This window comes from Mesocricetus auratus, unplaced genomic scaffold (genome assembly GCF_017639785.1).
Source record: "Mesocricetus auratus isolate SY011 unplaced genomic scaffold, BCM_Maur_2.0 Super-Scaffold_4256, whole genome shotgun sequence".
Classification (NCBI taxonomy): domain Eukaryota; kingdom Metazoa; phylum Chordata; class Mammalia; order Rodentia; family Cricetidae; genus Mesocricetus; species Mesocricetus auratus.
The window spans coordinates 122271683-122294130 of NW_024429182.1; the positions used below are offsets into that span (position 1 = coordinate 122271683).

The following is a 22448-nucleotide window of genomic DNA, read 5'->3' on the forward strand; positions in this document are numbered from 1 at the left end:
AAGATATAGAGGAATTCTGGAGCAAACCCAGTGTCCAATATGGCACCAGCCCAAACACCCAACAATGTATTTTGAATTTCAGATGCCCTGTTTGCTAGTCAGCAAAGAATATTATGGCCCTCTGTGCAACATGATGCCACTTCTGTTATTTTTCAGACTTCATCCTAGAAACTGGTAGATACATGAAGAGACATAATTAATCCAGATGAATGGACTCATGCCTTTATGGTGGCTGGCAAGTCTCAAAACCTGCTGTCAGAAAGATGGTCACCTGAGAGAAGCCTGGAGTTGCCATCTGAAGCCTGCTTTATTCCCTGGAAAAGCATAAGTTCCACTTCAAGACTGAGTGGCATCAGGGTCTGGGATCTTAGCTAGTGCTGGTACCCAAAGAAGGATTGGTACCCCTCTTCCAGGCAATATGGGAAAGAGACCAGCTTACCGTTGTTGAGGCTGTGCCTCTTTGTGCCAATCAGGCCTTCAAAGGATTAGGCTAGACCTCTTTGCACTGGGGAGAACACTCTGCTTTTCTTGATCCACCAACCCAGAAACATCCAGAATAATGTCAGGTCACCACAAAATGTGCCATTACATCTATTGTACTGGTACAATGCGTTGATAAGCAGAGGCATTGATAAGGTGGACATTTTGCCCCTAGAAACTTTGTTAGCTGCAGTAGTGAGGAGATATACCAAAAGCAGAAGGCAGTCGGTAGTTAATAAAGATGATGATCAACTTGACAGGATCTAGGGTAAGGCATAAATCTTCTTGCATGTCTAAGAGGGAGTACTAGGTTTAGGTTAACTGAAGACCCAGCTTGTGTGGGTGGCACTCTTCTGTGACCTGGAGTCCTAGACTGAATAAAAAGGAGAAAGTAAACAACACATTAACAGTCATCTCTTTCTCCTTTTTAAACTGTAGATACAGTGTAGTCAGCTGAGTCAAGGTCCTAGTGCCATGACTTCCCCCACCACAGTGAGCTGTACCCTGGCTAAATTCAACAACATTTGTCAGATATTTCGTCACAGCAGCAAGCAAAGCAACACAGGTTATAAGCCCTAGAACTAGGAAAGACTTCTTTGGGGTTCAGAAGTTCTGAGTTGTATTTCCTCAGCTCCTAAATTTACCGAGGTTCTCTAACAGAGTGTAACACAACAGTTTGTCAACAAGGGCGGCTGTAGGTATTTGTAGGTTGTGTCAAGAAGGCCTGAGTGTTCCAAATTGAAATGGGAGAACTAAGCTGATATTAGTGGACTTGACTTAGTAAAGTTTCCAAGGCAGCATGTGGCCGGCCGTTCATTAAAAAACACACATCATTAAAATCCTGTTCCCGGATGGAGCAGACCTGTCCACCTGCCCACACAGCATGATTAAAGGCAGAGTTTGGCATTCATGTTGCTAACCTGATAGATATAAACAGCCAGTTCTCTTCACTCGGGCCCAGGGTGATCATTCTCTTGGCCCATTTTGTGAGTTTTTGCTTTGCATTCCATCATATTAATTGGTTAATTGCAAACTTTCCACTGAGCTTCCTGCTGTTTGAAATCCCCAGGGTATTTCACTTAGGAACAAAAAGTAAAACTTCTACAAAAGCCTCTAACAATGTCCTTTCCTTAAAAGATGGTAGGGACTAACTTTTTCACTGTTTTGTACCTCAGTGGCCTTAATGACACAGAGTTCATTCTGGTACCATCTCCATGTCTGTTTGTGATCACTTGGTGATATTCTGTGCTGAGAAGCTGAGGATCTCAGGCTTACTGGATATGACTTGAATCACCTCCTACTCTAAACTGTCCAAACACTAACCAGCTACAGATGTTCTTTATGTTCAGGTCAGTGCATCAAAACCAATCTTAGAGGGTCATAGAGAGGCTTGACCAGGGCTGCCATGTGAGGAAGGAAATCTCCCCAAAGCATCCCTGCTTCTAGCTGTCCTGTGCATGGCTTCCCAAATACATAATAAAATGGAAGGTTCCACAATCAGCAAGACTTTCTAGGTGATTGTTTACAAATCAATCTTCCTCCCTTTACTGTTTGTGACCCTTAGTATTAATGAAACTAGAGTAAGTTATAAAATGTCAATCCTCAGATCTCAGTAGCAGTTCATTTCTTACTCCTACAATTCTATATGGCCAACAGGTAAGCAGAGTTCTGCTCCAGGAAGTGTTTGAGGACCCTCATGTCTCAGTTCTTGCTTCCCATATCAAGACCATGGGGCAAGAGAGAGACCGGAGGTCTTATGCTTGGGTATTTCAAAAGCCACAGGATAGATAAATATTACTTTCATTCACAGCTCACCAGTACCATTTAATGAAAGGAACGCAGAAGCATAGGCATGCAGAAGAGCCCCTGGAGCCTCTTCTCACCTCCATCCTAGACTCCTGATTGTCAACCTCTTTCCAACCATCCCCAGGTTCTAGAACCTCTTGGCCTCTTTTCTACAACTGTTGCTATCAGCAATGCTGTCCAAGTCCTGGTTTCTCTAAATGTACCTTCATAGGCACGTACATATGTTCCCCTGTGTGCATGCATGCATGTACATACACACACAGACAGAGACGGATGGACGGACAGACAGGTGGACAGATGGACAGATGAACAGATAGACAGACAGAAAGAAATGGAGGCCTCACTGGTAGGTGATAGGCATCAGGTAGAAACAAAACCAGCCAGACTCTGGAGCGTTCGGATACTCAGAGGTTATTACAATACTCCTTTTGCCCCATTGTTAATGATTTCCACTCTCTGTCACTCACTATTGTGTCCTGGGGTGTGTGAAAACACATCATACCAAATCTATGTTCAGTACCACTGCATTGTAGTTTATGGATGCCATTGGTCCAGTGTAGCCTGTCCTGTTAAAACATCTCTCAACCTCTTGTTCCCCACACAAGAATGCATGTGCTTGTGTGTGTGTATGTGTGTGTGTTGTGTTGTGTATGTGTGTTGTGTGTCTCTGTCTCTGTAGGTATGTCTTTCTGTATCAGTATATATTGTGGTAATGGAACTGGCAGGATCATTACTGTCTAAATGTAAAAATATGTAGTTTGATCAAAATCATCTAAATGAATGTTTTTACTATTTATTAATCTTTTAAATAACACACAAAACAAAACTTATACACAATGGTGAATCATATCACATGAAAATGTGATACACACACGTGTGTGTGTGTGTGTGTGTGTGTGAGAGAGAGACAGAGACAGAGACAGAGAGAAATGTTTAAATCAGTTATCCATTGCTACCTGCTCAAGCAGCTATCAATTTTTTATGGTACAATCATTCAAAATTCTTTCTCCTAGCATTCTGACACATAGTACAGTGGAGAATAACTTTCAGTATAACATATGTGTATAGGGGCAGATTTTTAATTACATGCATGTGTGTAAGGGTGTAGAAATTGTTCACATAAAACCAGAGACATAGTTTGATGCCCCGGGGAGATGGAGCTACAGGCAGTTGCAAGCTGCCTGGCATGGCGCTAGAAACTGAACTCTGATCCTACACAGGAACAGAACATCTTCTTAACTGCTGAGCCATCTTTCCTCTGATATGACACTGTGGCAACAGAAATCAAAGATTCAGACTTGTACATACATATTTTTCTCGTATTTCCATTAACAATCTATTTCCAAGGGATAAACACAAAGATTTAGGTGTGAAGCTATTCACTACAGCAATATTCTTTCAGTCTTGACACGTCATAGGATCCCAGAAATAGGAACATAGTTAAATAAAGTACTTCATACTAGAGGACACTACCTACCCAACAATTAAAATTACATTATGGGATTATATCCATTAACAGAAAATCAAAAAGGCATACATAATTTGTCATTGTGTGTTCCCATTTTCAAAGGAACAAATGGCATACAAGCATTCATACATGCATGCACAGGTAGACACAAATGCAGGTGCACACACACATTTTAAAGGAAGACTCCCATCAATGACTTGATTTTTTAAACACCAGAAGTCTGGTCATGTTAAAGGTTTAGAAAGATCTATGCTTTTTCAGCATTTGCCTTAGCATTTGCCCAACATGCAGCTAGGTAAAACTCCCAAGTCAATGATCTCTTTGGCTTTAATGTTATAATCCATGAAAGTCATCGTAATTTTCTCCTTGAGCTGGTGAGGTTGTTTAGTGGGTAATGTGTAAAGACCAGAATTTACATTTCCAGAACATATATAAAGTTGGACATGGTGGTGCACATCTGAGACCCAGTGAGATAGGGAGCAGTAAGAGAAGACTCTGTGAAGTCTGTCACACAAAGCAGAGAACAAAGAGACCCTGTCTCGAACAAGGTGAAGTGGAAGACTGACATCATGGTTGCCTTGCCCTCCACACACACAAGCGCTGTGGGATGCTCATACCCACCCACCCCACCCACCACAGACACACTCAAAAAACAAAACTTTCTGTTAAAATATACTGATTGTATTATGAGTATTACTCATGCAGAAGGTACAAATGGAGACAATGGAAATGATTTTATTGAATTGACATGAACACAATTCTTACTGTTAGATCATGGTCTGTTGTTACGACATATTTCATCAGCTTCCCATTTTCTTTGCTCTTTCAAACCTCTACATGTTGGGACATTCCATCTTCTACAATATCAGAACATTTCTTATTGGTTGAAAAGTGTTAGGCATAATCATAAGTTTGGAAGAAACAATTATGCATTAGCTAAGAATTTTCAACACATTCTAAAATATTTTGCTCTAAATTTGACCTTTCCTGGGTGTATAGTCCTAAGAAAGTCATCTTTAATATGACATGAAGCCTCCAAGCCCAGGAACACACAGCTATTTCAAGAGTATACATGCTTGTGTGTGCGTGTGTGCGTGTGTGCGTGTGTGTGTGTGTGTGTGTGTGTGTGTGTGTGTGTGTGTGCCTGTGCATAAGTGTTTGAGTGGCAAGGGACAAACTATCTGGATCACCTCCATGCTATGAAATTTAAGCTTTCAGAAATGAATTAAGTGTACATTTATTCTTGATGTATTTGAGGTATTAATTCTTGTTAGAAATAATTTGTTGCAACAGTTGTCAAAGTCAAAGATACACATATAAAGAGTGGTGGAACATGTAGAGATTTGATATATTGTCTCATATATCACAGGTCCTACTAGAAAACTTACTGATGTGTAAATAAAATGCACATGCCATACCCCATTTTTAAAATGTACAATTTGGATTAGTGCAAGAGGTTCACCTGATAATGTCAGGTAACTAAATACAGTGTGACTAGGGCTGCAAGCATGGTACCTTTGTTCTGGTTTGGAACCCCTGTAAGAATAACATCACTATTTGTTACATGTAATCTTAACAAAAACATCATCACATTTACTATGACTTTTTCAGGAAATGGCTAATCACTATTGACATAACATTACCTGTTGAAAATCAGTGATGTGCAGAAATTATTTAGGGATCCATATTGCACCCATGAGAAGAGATGCCATATCTGAAAGTGATGAGAGCATCAGCGTTTCTCGTGATGGTCAACAGCAGTCACAGTGTTCAAGGACTGCTTAATTTTGCCAGTACTCAATGTTCTGAAGGGGAGGAAAGACATTAATAATGGAAGGTAAGAATCAGGATAGAGAATGTGAGAGACAGCTGAACTGGAACCACAGAATCGGCTTCTCTGCTGTTTTTCAACTGCAGGACTTGGGCAAATGTCAGGGTCTCCTCAATTCTTGATTCTCTTAGGTAAGTGAACCAAGTTCTCTCGGCTGCCTTAACAAAATTCTGTAAGCTGGGTAACTTGAACAACACAATTTGATTTTTTCTGGTGATTTTTGATCTTAGAAACCCAGAAGTGGGCCATGGAAGGTTGGGTTCATTCTGATGCTTCTGTCCTTGGCTTGAAAATGGCCACCTTCTTTGTGTGTCCCCAAATGTCCTTCCATCTATTTACCCATCCATGATAATCTCTATGCCCCAATTTCTACTTCATGAGAGAACACAAATCAGAAAGGATTAGAAGCCAACCATAGCAGCTTCATTGCAGCTTGATAACCTCTTTGAAAGCTCCAGCTCCAAAGAGAGTCACATGCTGGTCTTGGGAGTTTGAAATTTAATAACATGAACTTTCAAATGGAAAACACAACCCATCCTATAATGTGGGGTAAATTTACAAGCAATGGGATAACATATGCAAATATATGGTAGATAGCAATATGCTACTGGATATAATGTATTGATATTGGAAGGATGTTTATCACATTGCCACAGCAGGAGCAACTGGATCAGGAGAGTCATGTTATTGCCTTCCACCTATAGCCTAAGTGGGGAAAAACGGCAAGTAGCTTTAAACACACACACAGAACAATTATTTTAAAACATCCTGGCCACTTATTTATCTTTTCATAAATATCCCCCCACTCCCTCTGTACCAATGCCCCGCCTTCTCACCACAGAGGCTGAGGTATCCCTGCAAAGCCTCTCTTCGGGCTGCTGCTTTTCACTGACCTGGCACATGCCACTGGAGTTGGCCACCTGGTTGTGTTTTCCTGGGACATTTTTAGATGATGAATGGACAAAGAAGAAAGTATGCGGGCTTTATTCATTTAACTCATCCTGGCGAGTCAATGTGTTATGATGCCCTGCTTCTAAGTGGTTTACTTTAAATCCAATTTCTTATTCTTTTTCTGGTATCTTCCCCCAAACCCTGTTTTGCTTCAAATGTCTAGAGTTTGGGTCTGTTGCTCATCACTGAAAATGATAACCAGTGAGGAGTGAGAGTACAGACATGCAGAAGTTTGCAGAAGACAGGAAAGATGAGCAAAGCATGAAGGGAATAATGGAAGGAAGGAGAGGAAAGAGTGGGTGGGGAAAAGAAAAAGATGGGGATATGGGAAAGGAGGGGAGATGTATAGATGGAGTGAGGTCGTCTCCACTGCTAGTGAAAAGAATATCATTTCCCTGTCATGATTAACTGCATATAGAGTTACGACTCAGTGAGATGTTTTGGTCACGAAGGATCTACCCAGAGCCTTTGACACCTGTGGCTTTCACCTCCTTAGGTAGGTTTCGAAACCTTATACAGAGCTTAAATTTGAACCCTGTAACCTACACCCTTAAGGAAAACTCAAAACAGACCTTCTGACAGCCTCGCAAAAGTCCTCAGGCTGACCAAGAGAGACAGGGCAGAGATACCACTGAGGAACCATGCTGGAGTTTTGTTTCACTGTCACTCTGTTCCAGATTGCAGTCGTCAGCTTTGCCAATAGAAACTCAAATTACCCAGGGACTGAGGATTGATGACTTAATTGAAATACATTCACAAGAATACTCAAACTGATGAGAAAATTGAATAAACCATCTAGCTTCCCTTGCTTTTAATTTCCTTAAACATCACCAGTTTAGGAGGTCGTGCCACCGAGCCACTCCCTTGGCTGTCAATGGTGATTGTGACATGTGGGAGTCAGAGTTGCCTCCGTTACTTTTCAAGGATTTGAGGTCTCCTTTTGTAGAAACCACCCACATTTCACTCCAGCCTGTGCAAGATTGCCTTTAGAGATCAGTGGACTCGGAACACCACTCTCAAGCTAATGCCACCAAGCTCTGAACATGTGATTTACAAAGAGCCATAGAGTCTGGGTGCATGTACAGACCACAGAGAGTCAGCTTTCAGCCCCCTCTCCCCATGTCAGAGACTGTGGTGGGTGACCCTGCTCGGACACCCCTTGCGGGAGGGGGTGAGAAGATGCAGCACCAAGGTCTCAGGCACTGGGAGTCGGTGAGTAGCAGAGCTTGCTGCAGTCTCATTTTTTTCATGAAGTTAGACCTGCCTTTATACACCCTCCTAAGGTCCTATTGGCTCAGCTGGCTGACTCTGTTGCGTTGCCACTTCCTCATTGGTGTCTCTGGGTCAGGGGTCTCTTCAGTCTCTGGGCATTGAGGCAGGCTTAGCAGCTTGACTCGGGGAGGAAGTGCCTGCCGCGCATGTGCACGCATTGGAGATGACCTGGGGGTCGGGGGACAGGATGATTGCAGTTTGGATAGGCTGGCGCAGTTTCTTACAAGAGACAACTTGCCTCTTTACCTCACAACATTTCTCCAGGTTTGGATATTTGCATCTCCTATCTCTTTATACTTGCCCACTTCACAAAAACCTCTTCTGCAAAATGTGTCGCTTCATTAATAGGCGTACTATTCGACGAGCCAAATGAGACTAGTTCAGAGATAAGATCGAGGAGTGGAGCCGGATTTCCAAGGCTCCACAAGAAAGCACAGGGGAAGAATCTGCTGATCGATCCAGACCTGGTTCCACAGTCCGTGTTGTGTTCTGTTTTGTTTGGGTGTGGTGATGATTTAGACTATTAACATGACACACACAGCCTAGAACCATCAAGGAAAACTCTCATTGAGAAATTTGTACTTTGGGTTGGCCTGTGGGCATGTTGGGGAAGGGGTATTTGAATTAACTAACTTGTATGGGAAGACCCAGTCTACTGTGGGTGGCACCAATCTGTAGGAAAGGGGCCCTGAGCCGTGTAAGAGTGTAGGAACTCACCTGGGCACAAGCAAGCCAGCATCTATGTCTGAGTCTTTTCTGCTCTTCACTATGAATACAATGTAAAAAGTTGCTTCAAGCTCTTCCCTACCCTGATTAAGCACAATAACATGGAATTATGAACTAAGATAAACCCTTGCCAGGGTGTTTTATTATAGAAACAGAAGTGAAACTGGGACACAGTTCTCACGTAACCCAGAGTGGGTCCTAACTTTCTGTGTAGCCAAGAATGACTTTAAACTCCTGACCTTCCTGCTCCTACTTCCTAAGTGTTCGGATTACAGGGGCATAACCATGCCTCGTCCAAGAACGTTTTCTTTAATCGTGGGACTGAAAATTGAACCCACGGTCTCATGCATATTAAAGTAAGTCCTGTTTTTCTTAACTGTGTGGTTTTCTGCAAGCTAGCCTTTCTGAGCCTTGAGTTGCATGCGGTTGGTGTGACGGTTGCATAGCTAGCACCTGCAGAGTGTCTGGGGACTTGTCAGTACCTGTCGCTTTACTTCTCTTCCACCCGAACCTCTCATACCTTCTGCCATTCAGCCTCAGTGACATTTCCCAGCTACGGCTACAGCAACTAGCTCAGCATGGGCTTGCACTTAACGCAGGTACATCTTGGGAGTGCCTTCCTCCTGCACGTAACTGCTGCTCCACAACCTTGGCCATCCTGTTGGCCCAGAGTAACAGACATGTCCTGTTATCCATCTGTGTGAAACCCTAAAGTGTGGGAGAACTACCACTGGAGCCAATCTGTTACCAACGCGTGGCAGAGCTCCAGATAACTTTGTCTTCTCTCCCTGCTCCCCACTGTTCTGAGATACAGTGACACAGCTTCTTGGAGTTCTTTACCTTCATCCCTGGGTCCGTAGGCCCCTCAGAGTTCAGTGCACAGTGGGAATGGGTGGTTAACTATACCTAATATATTATTCTATCATTGGCTGTGTTTCTATATACCTTACTCCTGAGACTCTGGTCTCTACTACGTACTGATGATACACAGGCTCTTCCTTGCACTATTTTAGGAAACCCAGACCCTCAAAAATGCTTTAAATTTTGTGTTTTTAACAATTTAAAAGAAATTTGTATTTCTTTGTTTTTGTTTTTGTTTTTCTATACAGGGTTTTTCTATGTAGCCCTGACTGACCTGAACTCATTTCATAGACCAGGCTGACCTTGAACTCAGATATCTGCCTCCTGAGTGCTGGGGTTAAAGGCATGTGTCACCATGCCTGCTAAAAATAAAGTTTTAATAGGTGTCTACTTGATGAACGTGAAGTTATAAGCAAAAGCATCAGAATTGTGAGGTTCATTCCATTAGGACTGCACTAGGAGGTCATCTCTGCCATGCTTCTAGAAATTGGCGAAAAGTCAAGGCCCTTGACTTATTGCAGGCCTGTTTTTTCCTAAGATATAAACAGACCTTCTCCAGGCTTGTAAATACTCTCCAGGGATCATTCACAATGAAAAGAGGACAACTTTCTTTGCATCAATAATCATGCCCTATTCCCACACCTTACTCCTCTCCCCTCCATTAGATTTCCTCAGGTGTCTGTTTCCTATAATAATAATAATAATGATAATAATAATAATAAAGTGTTTCATGTGTCAGACACCTCCTTACACCCTCACCTGACCATTTCAAGTAACCTTCAATGCACCACTGTGAAGTTTGTGCTCTAAGTATCCCGGTTATAGATAAGAAACAGAAGATGTGTGACATGCCCACATAGCTACATTGTCCCTATGAGCTCTCCTAACCAGGCAGATGGCTTTAAAGCTTTGGTCCTTCATACCCATGTTATCCTGCCTCAAACCCCATTTTTTCCTACTCAAATAATACTTCCACCGGCAAGGACATACTTGCTACCACGAATGTGTCCCACCCCCAGCCACTACCTCCCCCTCCATCCCTCCGTTGGAGTAAAACCATCTCCACCTCTTCTTTCATAGTCTTCATGGTTTCCTTTTCTGACCACCATGCAATATCACCCCATGTTTTATGTGTACTGTTGTGAGATCACTCCCACCAGGATCAGTAAGCCATATTTTAATAAGTATAGGCATGAGCTAATGCTAGGCTTCCTCTATGTTGACTGAAAGATAAGTGTCACTTAAGCTGTGTTTTAAATTTTGACTGCCCCTGTTGAGGGTTGAACTGTATCAATCTTCCACCTATGCTGAAAGGCCTAATTCCCAGTAGCTCAGAATTGGAACTTGCTTATAAACAAGGACATCACAAATGCATTTTGTTAGGATAAAGTCATTGGGGGATGGTCTCTAGCCCAAAGTGAGTAGTATTCTCATAAAATGGAGGAATTTAGGGAATGACATGGGATAGGGAGAGTAGAGACCATGGAAATGGGTCTGTTAGTCAATGAACACTAGATGTTTCCAGCAGTCCATGAGAAACTAAGGAAGAGACTCCTAACATGCGAAAGCAACCATCTCCATTGAGGTCACAGGCTCTGGCCTCTGACCTCTGGCCTCTCACCTCCAGAGCTGTGAGGCCATAAACCATTGTCTAAACTAGTCAGTTTGTCATGTTTTGTCATAGTAGCACTAGCAAATGAATATGTCACTCAAGGTATTTTCTACAAGGGAGCAAAGACATGGCTCAGAGGGTAACAGGTTTGCTGCATAGTGCCCGAGCTCCAACACCCACATAAAAACCCAGGCACCGTGGCATGTGTCTGTACCACTAGCACTGAGCACAGGGTACAGGTGTCAATATAGGAAGGCCCGGAGTCACTGGCTGACTATCTAACTGACCAGTGTCTCCAGATTCAGTGAAAGATTGATTCGAAGATAAGATGGACAGTGATAGAAAAAGACACCTGACACTGACCACTGGAGTCTATATGGGCATCCAAGGGCACCCAAACATACACACATGTACACGTGAAAAGGTATATCACATACAAAAAAAGAGGAATAATAAATAACAAATAAAGATGTTTTAGACAAGTCAAGTCTTTTTTAACCTTACACTTCATTATTTTCATGTTCAGTATCAGGGATTCTCAACATTTTTACATCTGCATTTAACTTCAGTTCCAAATCAAGTCCATCAAAAATCATTAAGAGTCTTGATTCTGACAAATATTACATTTGCTACCTGTGCCAGTTTCCATCTTCTATGAACTAAACATTGAGCTCCTCTCAGGTAGGGACTATGCCCTCTGTGTCCTGGAAATAAGGAAGTGAATGAGTCATTGACTTGGACATAGAATTAAAAGAGCATTGACCTCCAGAAAGATATATAGTCTAGATGAATAGTGATGATTTTATTATTGATGCCACTTACACGCTCTGTGAATGGCAGATTTCCCACAGGCAAACCAAAGTCAGTAAGATAGAAAAGCATATCTCTTTCCATTAAAATGGCTCATTGGTAATGTGGTAAAAGATTCATATTTCCTCTATAGTTTTATAAAATCTATCAGAAGTTCATGTGTCCACCTATCTGTCTCTGTCTCTATCTCTATTGTCTACCTATTTGTCTATGTACATACTCCTCTATCTACTTCCCAGTCTACCTATTTATCTATCAGGGAAGCTAGCTAGCACACTAGAGAACTGACTGAGCTTAAGTCAGAGAAAGCTCTAGGTGGGCCTTGTCTTCTATGTGTTTGTTGATTCAGTAACTGATCCTGAGCTCTCTGTTTGGGAATGACAATTTTCAAATGTCATCCACATTCTCATTATGAATAATCATTACCCCTTGACATTGTGACATAAGAGATGGAGCTTAGACTTATTTTTCTTGTCTCCTACTTGTGGCCCAGTGGTCAGACACCTGTTGGCATACTATCTCACATCTTAGTCATCTTTAACCCCTGACTAACCTAAAGCCAATCACCCCATTGTCCTGGAAAATGAAAGGCCTGGGGTGGCCAAACTCAGGGGAACCCTTCCTTTCCCAGTGGTTTTTGATTCTTTAGTGACAGGAGGGTTGTTGGTCATGGGGATGTTCTGTAGATATCTTTTATTATTATTATTATTTTCATTTTAAATAGCTTGTTTTACATGTCAATCCCAGTTCCCTCACCCTTTCCTCCTTCCGTACCCCACCATCCCCCCAGCCTCCCACCCTATCGCCATTTCCTTCCACATAGGGGATATCTAGAGTCTGTCATTTCACTCAGGGTAGGGTCCAGGCACTCCCCTAAGAGTCCAGGCTGAGAGAGCATCCCTCTTTGTGTTATGGACACACGATGTCTGTTTGTATGCCAGGGATAAACACTGATCCACTGCTCAGGGCCCCATAGGTTGCCCAGGCATCCTCACTGACTCTCACATTCGGGGGTCTGGACCAGTCCCATGCTGGCCTCCCAGCTGTAGGTCTGGGGTCCAAGAGCTCTCCCCTGTTCGGATCAGCTGGTTTTGCCAGCCCGTTCTTTGCCAATTTGCTCATTGCTCCTCTCTCTCTGTCACTGGGTTCCATGGGCTCTGTTCAGTATTTAACTGTGGGTGTTTGCCTCTGCTTCCATCAGTCACTGGATGAAGGCTCCAGGATGGTTATGGACATCAAGTTCATTATCAGGAATGGGCATTCTAGGTGGTCTCTCCACTATTGCTTAGCTTGCCAATTGGTATCATCCCTTTAGATCACTAGAGGTGATCTTTTTAAGAGAAGAAATCCTTGGCAAGAGTTTGTGAGTCGACAAGGGCAGGACTAGAACGGGTTTAGCAATCATATTTCTTCCTCAAAACCCTTTCTTAATGTTTGTAAATGAAAGGTATCAGAATTGTTGCTTTTGGAGTGTGGATTTTATTGAATAGCCAGAGTAAATAATCTATGACTTTGGAGAAAACTTATATCAGATATATTTGAGGCCTTATACAGATAAAGAGATTCAGTATGGATGCAGTATTAATACTGACTTATAAATAACTCCAGGCTATCGTTTCTACAGGTGTCTGAAACAGTGCATGTCATGGAAAGGCATCTGAGGAGTCAGGAGCTTTCTCCAACCAGAAAAATCCATCCTGTGATCCATCAAGGTAGTTTCAGGCATGTATGCAGCTCATCAAAGGCCACTGCTGGGCAGGGGGGGGGTAAGGAAGGGAACAGCTGCTGCAGAGAAACCCTGGGGCCAGTGATGACTGGCAAGCTAGAGGATCCCCTTAAGATAGAAATTAATATTTAAATACATAATGTTGAAACATGTTCCCTGACTGGCTTCGAGAAAATTGCTATGGATGGAGGGGTCTACAGTTTAAGGCACATAATCTATAGGTAGTCTCACTGAAGCTTACAGCAGAGGGAAACCCTGACTTTCATTAGTTTGCACAGATCTATTAGATGAGTTTCAAGGGGAAGAGAAAAACCAGCACTGGTTAAATATTTACCACTTTCCAAACGCTAAAAACATGTTGATTAAATCTCAAAAGAATCTTTTGAAATGTGAGGCTCATTTGAGATATGAGGAAAATGACCCCTTCAGAGGTTATCTATCTCATGCAGAACAGAAGAGACCAAATGAGCTTGGTTCTACGCATTCCTGCCACCTTCCATTTACCATGGAAAGGAATACCATGGAATTACACTGGCGTTCTATATTAAAAGTGTGTTACCAACAATGGCAAAATATTAATAGCTTTAAAAAACATTGTTCCTCTGAAAGAATATCTACAAATCCCTGGAGCATTGGAGTTTGTGTTCAGTGTGCCAAGTTTAGATAATATTTCAATGCAACAAGTTCTTTGCAACCCTTCCTCATGCATATATCAACATAGGTCTGTCGAGGAAAAGCCAGGGAGCCACAGACTAGCATTATGTGCCAATGAACCTTTCAGAATTGCATGGAAAATGTGTGTGTGTGGGGGGGGCAGTCAGACTTTCTCTGCACTGCCAGCTGCCAAATGACATGGAGACTTACATGAAAGCTTGACCCTAACTTAGGCTTGTTACCAACGAGCTCTTAAAACTTAAATTAACCCATTTATACTAATCTGCATTCTGCCATGTGGTGACTTGTTACCTCTCCTCCATACTGTACATCTGACTTGCTCTGTGTCTCACTGGGAAATCCTGTGAGACCTCAAATTCTTCCCAGGATTCCTATCTCTTCCGGGAAGTCCCGCCCATCCTCTCCTGCCTAGCTGTTGGCCAGGAGAAGAAAAGGCTATCAATTTGAGAATGGGGTTGGTTCATGGAAAAGGAGTTGAAGCAAGGGGACTTGGGAGAGACTGGAGAGAGAAAAGAAAAGAGGTAAAGTGGTGTAATTATAATTTCATTAAAAATCCATTAAAGTTAAAAATGCAACAAAATATGTGAAACAAATGTGGAGGGAAAGCTACTGTTTCACAAAGGTGGGTGGTAGGTACAAGGTCTTAGTACTTAGTAGTTGTTACTATTATTATTTATTCATCTCTCTGTGCCCATGATGCCTTACACCAATACTGAAACACATAAAAATTCATCAGCTGTCTTTTTTTCTTTGTCTTTTATTTTTAACATAACATGTCTTTTAATGAAGTTTTTAACCTCAGCATATGCATTACCTAGTCTTTACTGGGAGTGAACATCTTTTGGCTGTGTGCAGATCTGGGGCTAAACTGACTTCTACTCCCTGGGTAGGAAATTTTCAAGCCTTCGGTGTTCTTACATAGGGGGTTTTCTCAGAAATACAATGAGGAACTAAGTAAGATTAACTATGTGAAGCTGTACCAGAGGACTGCTCTGCTGACATTAGCTGGCTTCCACGGGCGTCACTCCCTAACATGGCACAGCATCTGTCAGTTACCCCACAAGTTCATGGATGCGGAAAGAGTATGAGGCCGCTGGATCCTCGGGCTCAGGTCTCACAGGCTGCTGCTTACAGCCGGAGTTACTGTAACACGTGACCGAGAAAGGTCTGTTTCTTTACTCACTCACCGGGCTGTTCGAGAGTCTGCTTCCTTATGGGCTTTTGGAATGAGGACCCCAGATCTCACCTGGCTATTTGCTGGACCCACAGTGTGCTCCTTGCCACATAATATTTTCCAGTATGGTAAGAGACCTCATTACAGTGAGCAAATGAAGAAGGCAAGAAAGAGAGTGAGGGGCAAGAGAGACTACAGTCTAGAAAGATAGCAGTCACAGACTTTAGTAGTCACAGTCTTAACCTGGTATGGTGGCACAAACCTGTAATCTCAACACTTGGAAAGCCAAGGCAGGAGAATCACAAATTTGAAGCAACCTGCATTACAAAGTGAGTTCCAGGCTATCTGGGCTACAATGCAAGTTCCAGGATAGCCTGAGTTACAAAGTGAGTTTCAGGCTAGGCTGAACTACACAGTGAATCCTTGTCTCATAAGAAAAAACCCAAATTAAGAAAATCGGACTTCTATAATGTAGATTCAGAAGTGACACCCTCTCTGAGTACCTTGTGTTTCTATTAAAAACATGTCACTTTGTCTACCCACCCCAACACACACAAGGGACATGAGTGTCAGGAAGCAGAGCTCTCTGAGGCCCATCTTTCAAGGCTACTGATCACAATTTCTTTCTTGGACCGTTTTATGTCATGAGAGCAGAAGGGCACTCCCACACATTGCTATTTCTTCAACTTAACTTTTTATCAGTGATTTGTCATGTCTGCACATCATGTCTTAAACACTACTATGACTTCCTGTTCAGCTATTTAAATACCAAGGATGAGTCTCTAAATGTGTTTCTATCTGCAACTTCTTTCCTTTGAGAATTCATGAAACAGGAAAATGCACAATACAATACTGCTAGACTCCCTCCTCAGCCACAATGTAGTTTAAGCTGGTAGGCATCAAGAGGCTGAATCACAAGATGAGCCTTGTGCCAAGTCCTCTGCCTTTCATTGGGCTTTTGTGTCATTAGACCTGCAGGAAATTTTCACTCTCCACAGATGTACAGTAAGCCACAATTACAATATTGCCAACAAACCACAATTTCCATGTCTCTCTACTGATTAAGAAAGAAAAGAAAAAGTCAAGAATCTCCATTGCTGGGCACAGGAAAGTCAAAGACAGGCAGTCTCTCTGTGTCCTTGTGTTCACCTTCCTACCAGGACGTTCTGTCTTCCCTTTCTTTCTAGTTCTAACTAACATGGAACCACCCGCCCAGACGCTGCATAAAATGCCAACTGTGGCCACACTTTTACCAGCTTCCAATACATTACAGAATAAATCCACTACAGACCAGGCATGCTGCCATTTAGACCTTGAATATTCTCCAAATGTCTATGTGTTGAGGAGTTGGTCTCCAGTCCATGATGCCACTGGGAGTTGGTGGAAGCATTAAGGTGTAGGACTTAGTGGAAGGAAGTTCGGTCACTGGGCATATTGTTGTGGGAAGGGTCAAAAACCCTGGCCCCTCTTGCTCACTTTTCTTCCTGGTCATGATGCTGTGGGCAGAAATGTCCCTAGGTACTCTGCCCGTGATAGGTCACATCATGTCACAGGTCCAAAAGCAACAGGGTCATCCAACCAGATCTCAAAACAAACGAAACAAACATAGAGTTGATATAAACTTTTCTTTATGAATTGATTACTTTGGGTGCTTATTATAGAAAAAAAAAACAAAAAAAAAAACGTGAGCTAATTCAAGGAATCAGCAGCAGTGTTCCATGTCAATCACACAAAACTAAAGCAGCCATCTCCTTCTTCTCTAAAGATCCTTCTTAAACCCCCTGGGCCTCATGGACATCTGATGAGCACTTATTTCATAGCATTCACTGTGGTCTGTTCGTGTCTTGCTGCTCACCTGGCCCTGCCCTGGTTTTCTCTTTCACATTGGTTTGTGCTGTCACCCTGCTCCTGGGAGTAACTGTGAGTAGTGACATTGCCATGGCCATGTTCTGAGAGAAATGTGTGCCTCTCTGCTGCCATGCGACACTGCCATGGCCATGTTCCGAGAGAAATGTGTGCCTCTCTGCTTCCACACCTTTCATGCTCTGCAGTGCTCTGACCATCTCCTTGCCTCATTTTACTTCTCCTCCTCATCATCCTCATCACCATCTTTTCTTCTTAAGAATTCCTAGTCCAAAAATTTGAAGTGCTGGAGCATTCATACTTTTGGGGTACAGAGGTACAGACATGATGCTTAAAACGGTTTTGTATTTAGAACACTAAGATCTGGGCTTTCTTCCCTAGGATGCTCCATAAGTTGAATCTACACGAATATAAAAATTAAGAAGCTCTGAAATCTGTTGGTCTTACACATCGTGGAGAGGCAGACAACCTGTACTTGCAGGGCTACTTCTGCCATCGAGGCTTTCTCCACGATGTCCTAGGACCCATGTTATTGGCTAGTGGCCCCTGAGAAGTCTCTCATATTAACCACCTTGAAAAGTAACAGTTATTGTTATTCCCACTTGCAAATAAAGAATCCAAGCCTGGAAAAGGTTACATAACTTGCTTAAGGTCATGAGTCTAGAAAATAGCTGAAAGAAATTTTAATCCAATCATTTAAGCACCAAAGTCCACCTACATAACCACTGGGCAACACTGCTATATCTTTCTACCACCCAGCCCATCATCCATTACCCCCACTCTCTCTATATGGGTCAAAGGTCGGTGTTTAATCCGTGTTTATCTAAGACAAATAAAGTGGATCCAGGTGTTTATACAGAAGAGAATTATTTTCCCAGTGGCATCTTCAGAGCCTTGGCAAATGAGTGGGTCTTTTTATATGTTCTGTTTTAAGCCTATTTGTCTCTTTTTTTCCCTAAGTGACAGGATAATCATCTTTCTCATCATCGCGGACAGGCACAGTACAAACTGTGAAAACAGCCGCGTATTTGGGTATGTAATTCATTGCTGAAAATGGAACCATCCTATGCTTCCAGGCCTCCAGATTGGTCTCTAAGATGCCCATCAACAGGCTTGATGTGTTATTAAAAATTAGAAGGAAAGTGTTAACTCCCCTTGCACTAGGTGCAGTCATGTATAGGGTAGCTGTCGTCATGTATAGGGTAGCTGTCGGCTGTTGCTGAGTTAAGGTTGCTCATGGACTGTCCCCTTAAATACCGCTCTCTCTATCTCTTTGGGGAAGGAGAATGATGGATATTTCTAATTACATCTGGCCGTGCTCTTCCCTGCTTGGTTCCCTGCAGGTTATACTATTTGCCAATATCTATTTAACTGTAGCAGTAACAGGAAAAACTCCCTAGTCTAATCAACTAGAAGTTCTTTAGCTCTCTCCTACTTTAGGGGAATCATAGTTTTGCAGTTGAGGTCATCTTTACATATGAGAGAGGAGCAGGGTGGGGAGAAAATTGGCATTAAAAATAGAGTCTGGCTCCAGACACTCACTCTCTAGAGCTCATGGAAGCTTCTGGCCTTTTATTATTAATGTTTAGCACTGACACCATGCCCCCACCTAGAGAGCAGGCCAAAGATTCTTCACAGTGCCTGGATGAATCTCTGCATTGGCCTAAGTTGGCACTTTCTGGAAGGTTAGATTTTCCTCTTCCCTGTCTTGTTCAAGACCTGTGGCAGGACTTGCCAAGGTAAACGGGAGCCCATCTGGTCTCTATCACTGGAACCCTGACCATTTCTCCCGTTACCTCTTTCAATGCCTAAGGTTGCCTCTGACCTAATGAACACCTCCAAAGTTTGCAACTTAGGGTCAGAGGTTACCAATGAGCTAGCTTACTAAACACAATACTGAACCAGGCTAACAATATGAGCATTCTATCTGGACAGAACATTTAGCTTCTGTGGATAACAGCCTTGCTTATTGACCTAACATAATGTCTGTCTAATAACAGAACTGCAGAAGAGTGTAGAATATATATTTTTAAGCAGATGAAAGGTTTCTAGAAAATCTTAGATTTGAATGTGTCACTAATGGGACTGGAAAAGGTAAGAAAGGAGAAGTTGATGGACCATTGGTGGGGCACTTTCCATGCCAAACAGTGGGCTAGATTCTGAATTCAAAATTCTCATCTAATTGCTATTCCCATTCTTTGGCTATATATGACAACATCATTATCCATGTAGCTGAGAAGAGTGACCTTAATGAGTTCAAATAACTTTCCTAGCATCTCTTTGAGGAATGAAACTTGAACAGTGTTTAGTGATCTTCAGAGTGTTGGTTTTCTCTTTGTTCTCACATCGAGACTGGGGTCAAGCAATAGTTTGGGTCAGGAAAAGGTGAGGCATTTCATATGGAGTCAGGACAAGAGTCAGGTGCATACGGAATTCAGAGATTCACTCTTCAGAACTTGGGGGGAGATGCTGGCATTTTTCTCATTAAATATGATTTCTGACATCTCCTCTCACCTTGGGAGCAAGCTGAGGACCCCCACAGCACCACAATGGAGCTTGCCAGCTGCCAAAGTTGGCATCTGATGACAGTTGCCTATAATAAGCACTTGTCCAAATCCAAGGCCTAGGTTGGGGGTGATAACTAAGAAAAGGACTGCAGGGAAAGGACCAGGTGCACTTGGGTAGTATGAAACAGGAGAGAAGGGATCCGGTGATGTCCAGGATACGCCAAAGGATGCTGACGTTCAGAGATAGAGCTCTGTCTAACTGGAAACTGAGCAATGGGACAGAAAGATGGGGAAATAACTGATTATCAGTCACCGGGCCAACATCTCAGAATGTAGAGGGTCCTACTCACACCCGACCTGTAAAAAGCTGTTATGTATAAATCCTTAACCCTTGTATGTCCAGGTCCAGGATGGGGCTAATCTTGTTGGAGCGTCCTGTTGTTTTAGGTTCGCAGATTGAGACTACAAGTTAAAGAAGCGTGGGAGCCACTGATCCCGTCAAGGCTTGAGGCAAAGCCTGCATGTTATCATATCACAGCAACTGACATAATTGCCATCCCCTCCCACAGTTCGGCACTCAGCATATTGCATTTTCATTCACCAAAGACTCGCTCAGAAGTTTACTGTGATGCCTTTTTGTTTGTTTGTTTGTTTGGTGTGTGTGTGTTTGTTTTGTTTTTCATTTTTCTGGGAGTTGGAGCCAGCAAACTGTGAGGTGTGCCCTGTTCTGCTACGGGTGCTGACAAAATCCAGACTGTGATAGGAATCATAGCTTTCAGACCTACACTCTTCCTTATTGAGTTTCTAACGGAAGGAGATGCTAGAACACAAATAGTTTGGATATCAGGTCCCATAGGATAGGGACCCCAGGGAGGGGACAGGGAAGAGCTTTTAACGATGGGAGAGAAGGAAAAGATCTCCTGGTGTGAGCAGGGTACCAGAGTTAACTTGGTGGTTTTTTTGAATTAGTACACAGCTTTAACATAGAAGCATAAAGGGAGATTGGACCAGGAGGCAGGATTTACAAGAATGAGCTTCATGCCTGGGTGATGTCCCTTTACCTAACATCTATCTTTTTTGATGGGTTCATTCCAATCTTGGAATCAATACTTCTTGTCACCTTCATGCCCACCTCAGACCTCAGAATACCTTCCCCTACTCTCTCTGCTTTTCTAGTGAAACATGCTGCTTATCCAAAGGTCAATAGTCTCCCCTCACTATAGAACAATCTAAAGGAAGATCCCCCTGGTTTCAACTCCCCTTTTGTCAAGCATGCAGAGCCCTGTGACTAGAGTTAGGAAGTTTTTCTTCCCAAAAGGCATAAGAAGTAATTATTCCTAGAAGAGGAGATTGGAAGTCATTCTGCCTTCCAACCCTATTTGAAGAATACTGGTGAATCATTATATCATCAGTTAGGAAGCCCTTACAAAACTAAATGATCATTTGGGACACACATAACACCACCCTATTTCCTTCTGGAAGAGGCTTCCGTTATTCCTGGTGTATGTGTGGGTTCTTAGACACATATTGTCATGGGCATTTGTCTCAAAGTGGTTTCTCTCTTCACACTTATTGATAAAAGAGAGGTCATTTGGTACAACCATCTATTCAAAGGACACAAGACAGCCAAACTACCTAAAGTCTGGATGCTGACCTAGCCAGCTGACAAATGAGGAGGTGGAACAGTACCTTACTAGTTTGTTAGCGATGCTTTGTGAAAGACAGCCCCTTGTATGAGCAGCCTTTTCAAGTCCACTGTGCAAGTTATCTTTGGACCACTCATTTTAGTACCACCATATTTACTTCCCTTGGCTAAAGTTCTGTCCTCTCAATATGCTAGAGCAGCATGATGTGAGAGAAAGAGAAGGTACTACTGCTCCATTTAGTACATTTGACAATTACTAGCTGTGTGATCTAAATCCTCAACTTTAACAGTTTTAAAGTCTGTTCATCTTCACAATGAGAGAAACAGTACCTACTCTGGGAGGCTGTGGATATGGAACAAGTCCGGATTACAGCAAGTCCTTGGGTATGCAGAATAGTCCTTTTTTTGAAAGTCTGAATTCTAAATGCAATGGTTTTAAGAAGATCTGAACTCAGTTTTTATAAATTATTTAATGTAAAAATTATGCTTGGTTTGGTAAGGAGCTGGCTTAAGCTTACACATGTACACATCTCCATAAAATACATTTATGCATACATGCTTGTTACATATTCAGATTACATACCTAGGTGTATACAATCTCTCTCCCTTCTCTCATCTCCTTTCACCTCTCTCTCCTCTTTCCTCTCTCTCTTCTCTTTCTCCTCTCTCTTGCCTCTCTCATATCTCCTTAGCTACCCCCCTCTCTCTCACACACACACCTTGAATTAATTATAGTTGCGGTGTGCATTAAGTGCCTGCATTAATTTCCAGTCCCAAAGATTTGCCATTGCTAAACTGAATTATATTAACACAGTAAACACAACTGATGGTGTTTTCCCAGGGTCCCTTAGTTATGACTCTCAAAACTTAATATTAGTTGAACTGGACCAGCAGCCCCAGTCCACCAAATCATGAAAAAGAAGCAGTCTACCAACAATAAGAAAGAAACAGTGTGCATGGACCTTTGACAGAATCAAGAAGCTGGATTTGTTCCAGTCCCCAAACAAGAGAAAGAGTGCTTTGTTATGGGTCTGGGCCTCC

At 42.5% G+C, this 22448-nt stretch overlaps 1 protein-coding gene and 1 long non-coding RNA gene across 2 annotated transcripts in view; one reads left to right on the top strand and one right to left on the bottom strand.

The window, feature by feature from the left end:
- LOC121135390 overlaps nt 1-5546 on the bottom strand; it is a 29902-nt gene extending 24356 nt beyond the window's left edge. The window contains exon 1 of the long non-coding RNA XR_005872530.1: nt 5398-5546. This is a non-coding gene — a long non-coding RNA (uncharacterized LOC121135390). The remainder of the gene's footprint in view (nt 1-5397) is intronic.
- A 1916-nt stretch (nt 5547-7462) lies between these two features.
- Nucleotides 7463-22448, top strand: part of LOC121135391 — a 30104-nt gene continuing 15118 nt past the window's right edge. The window contains exons 1-2 of the mRNA XM_040734123.1: nt 7463-7748; nt 13442-13529. Of these exons, the coding sequence (XP_040590057.1) occupies nt 7614-7748; nt 13442-13529 (223 nt within the window). The 5' untranslated portion in view covers nt 7463-7613. The remainder of the gene's footprint in view (nt 7749-13441; nt 13530-22448) is intronic.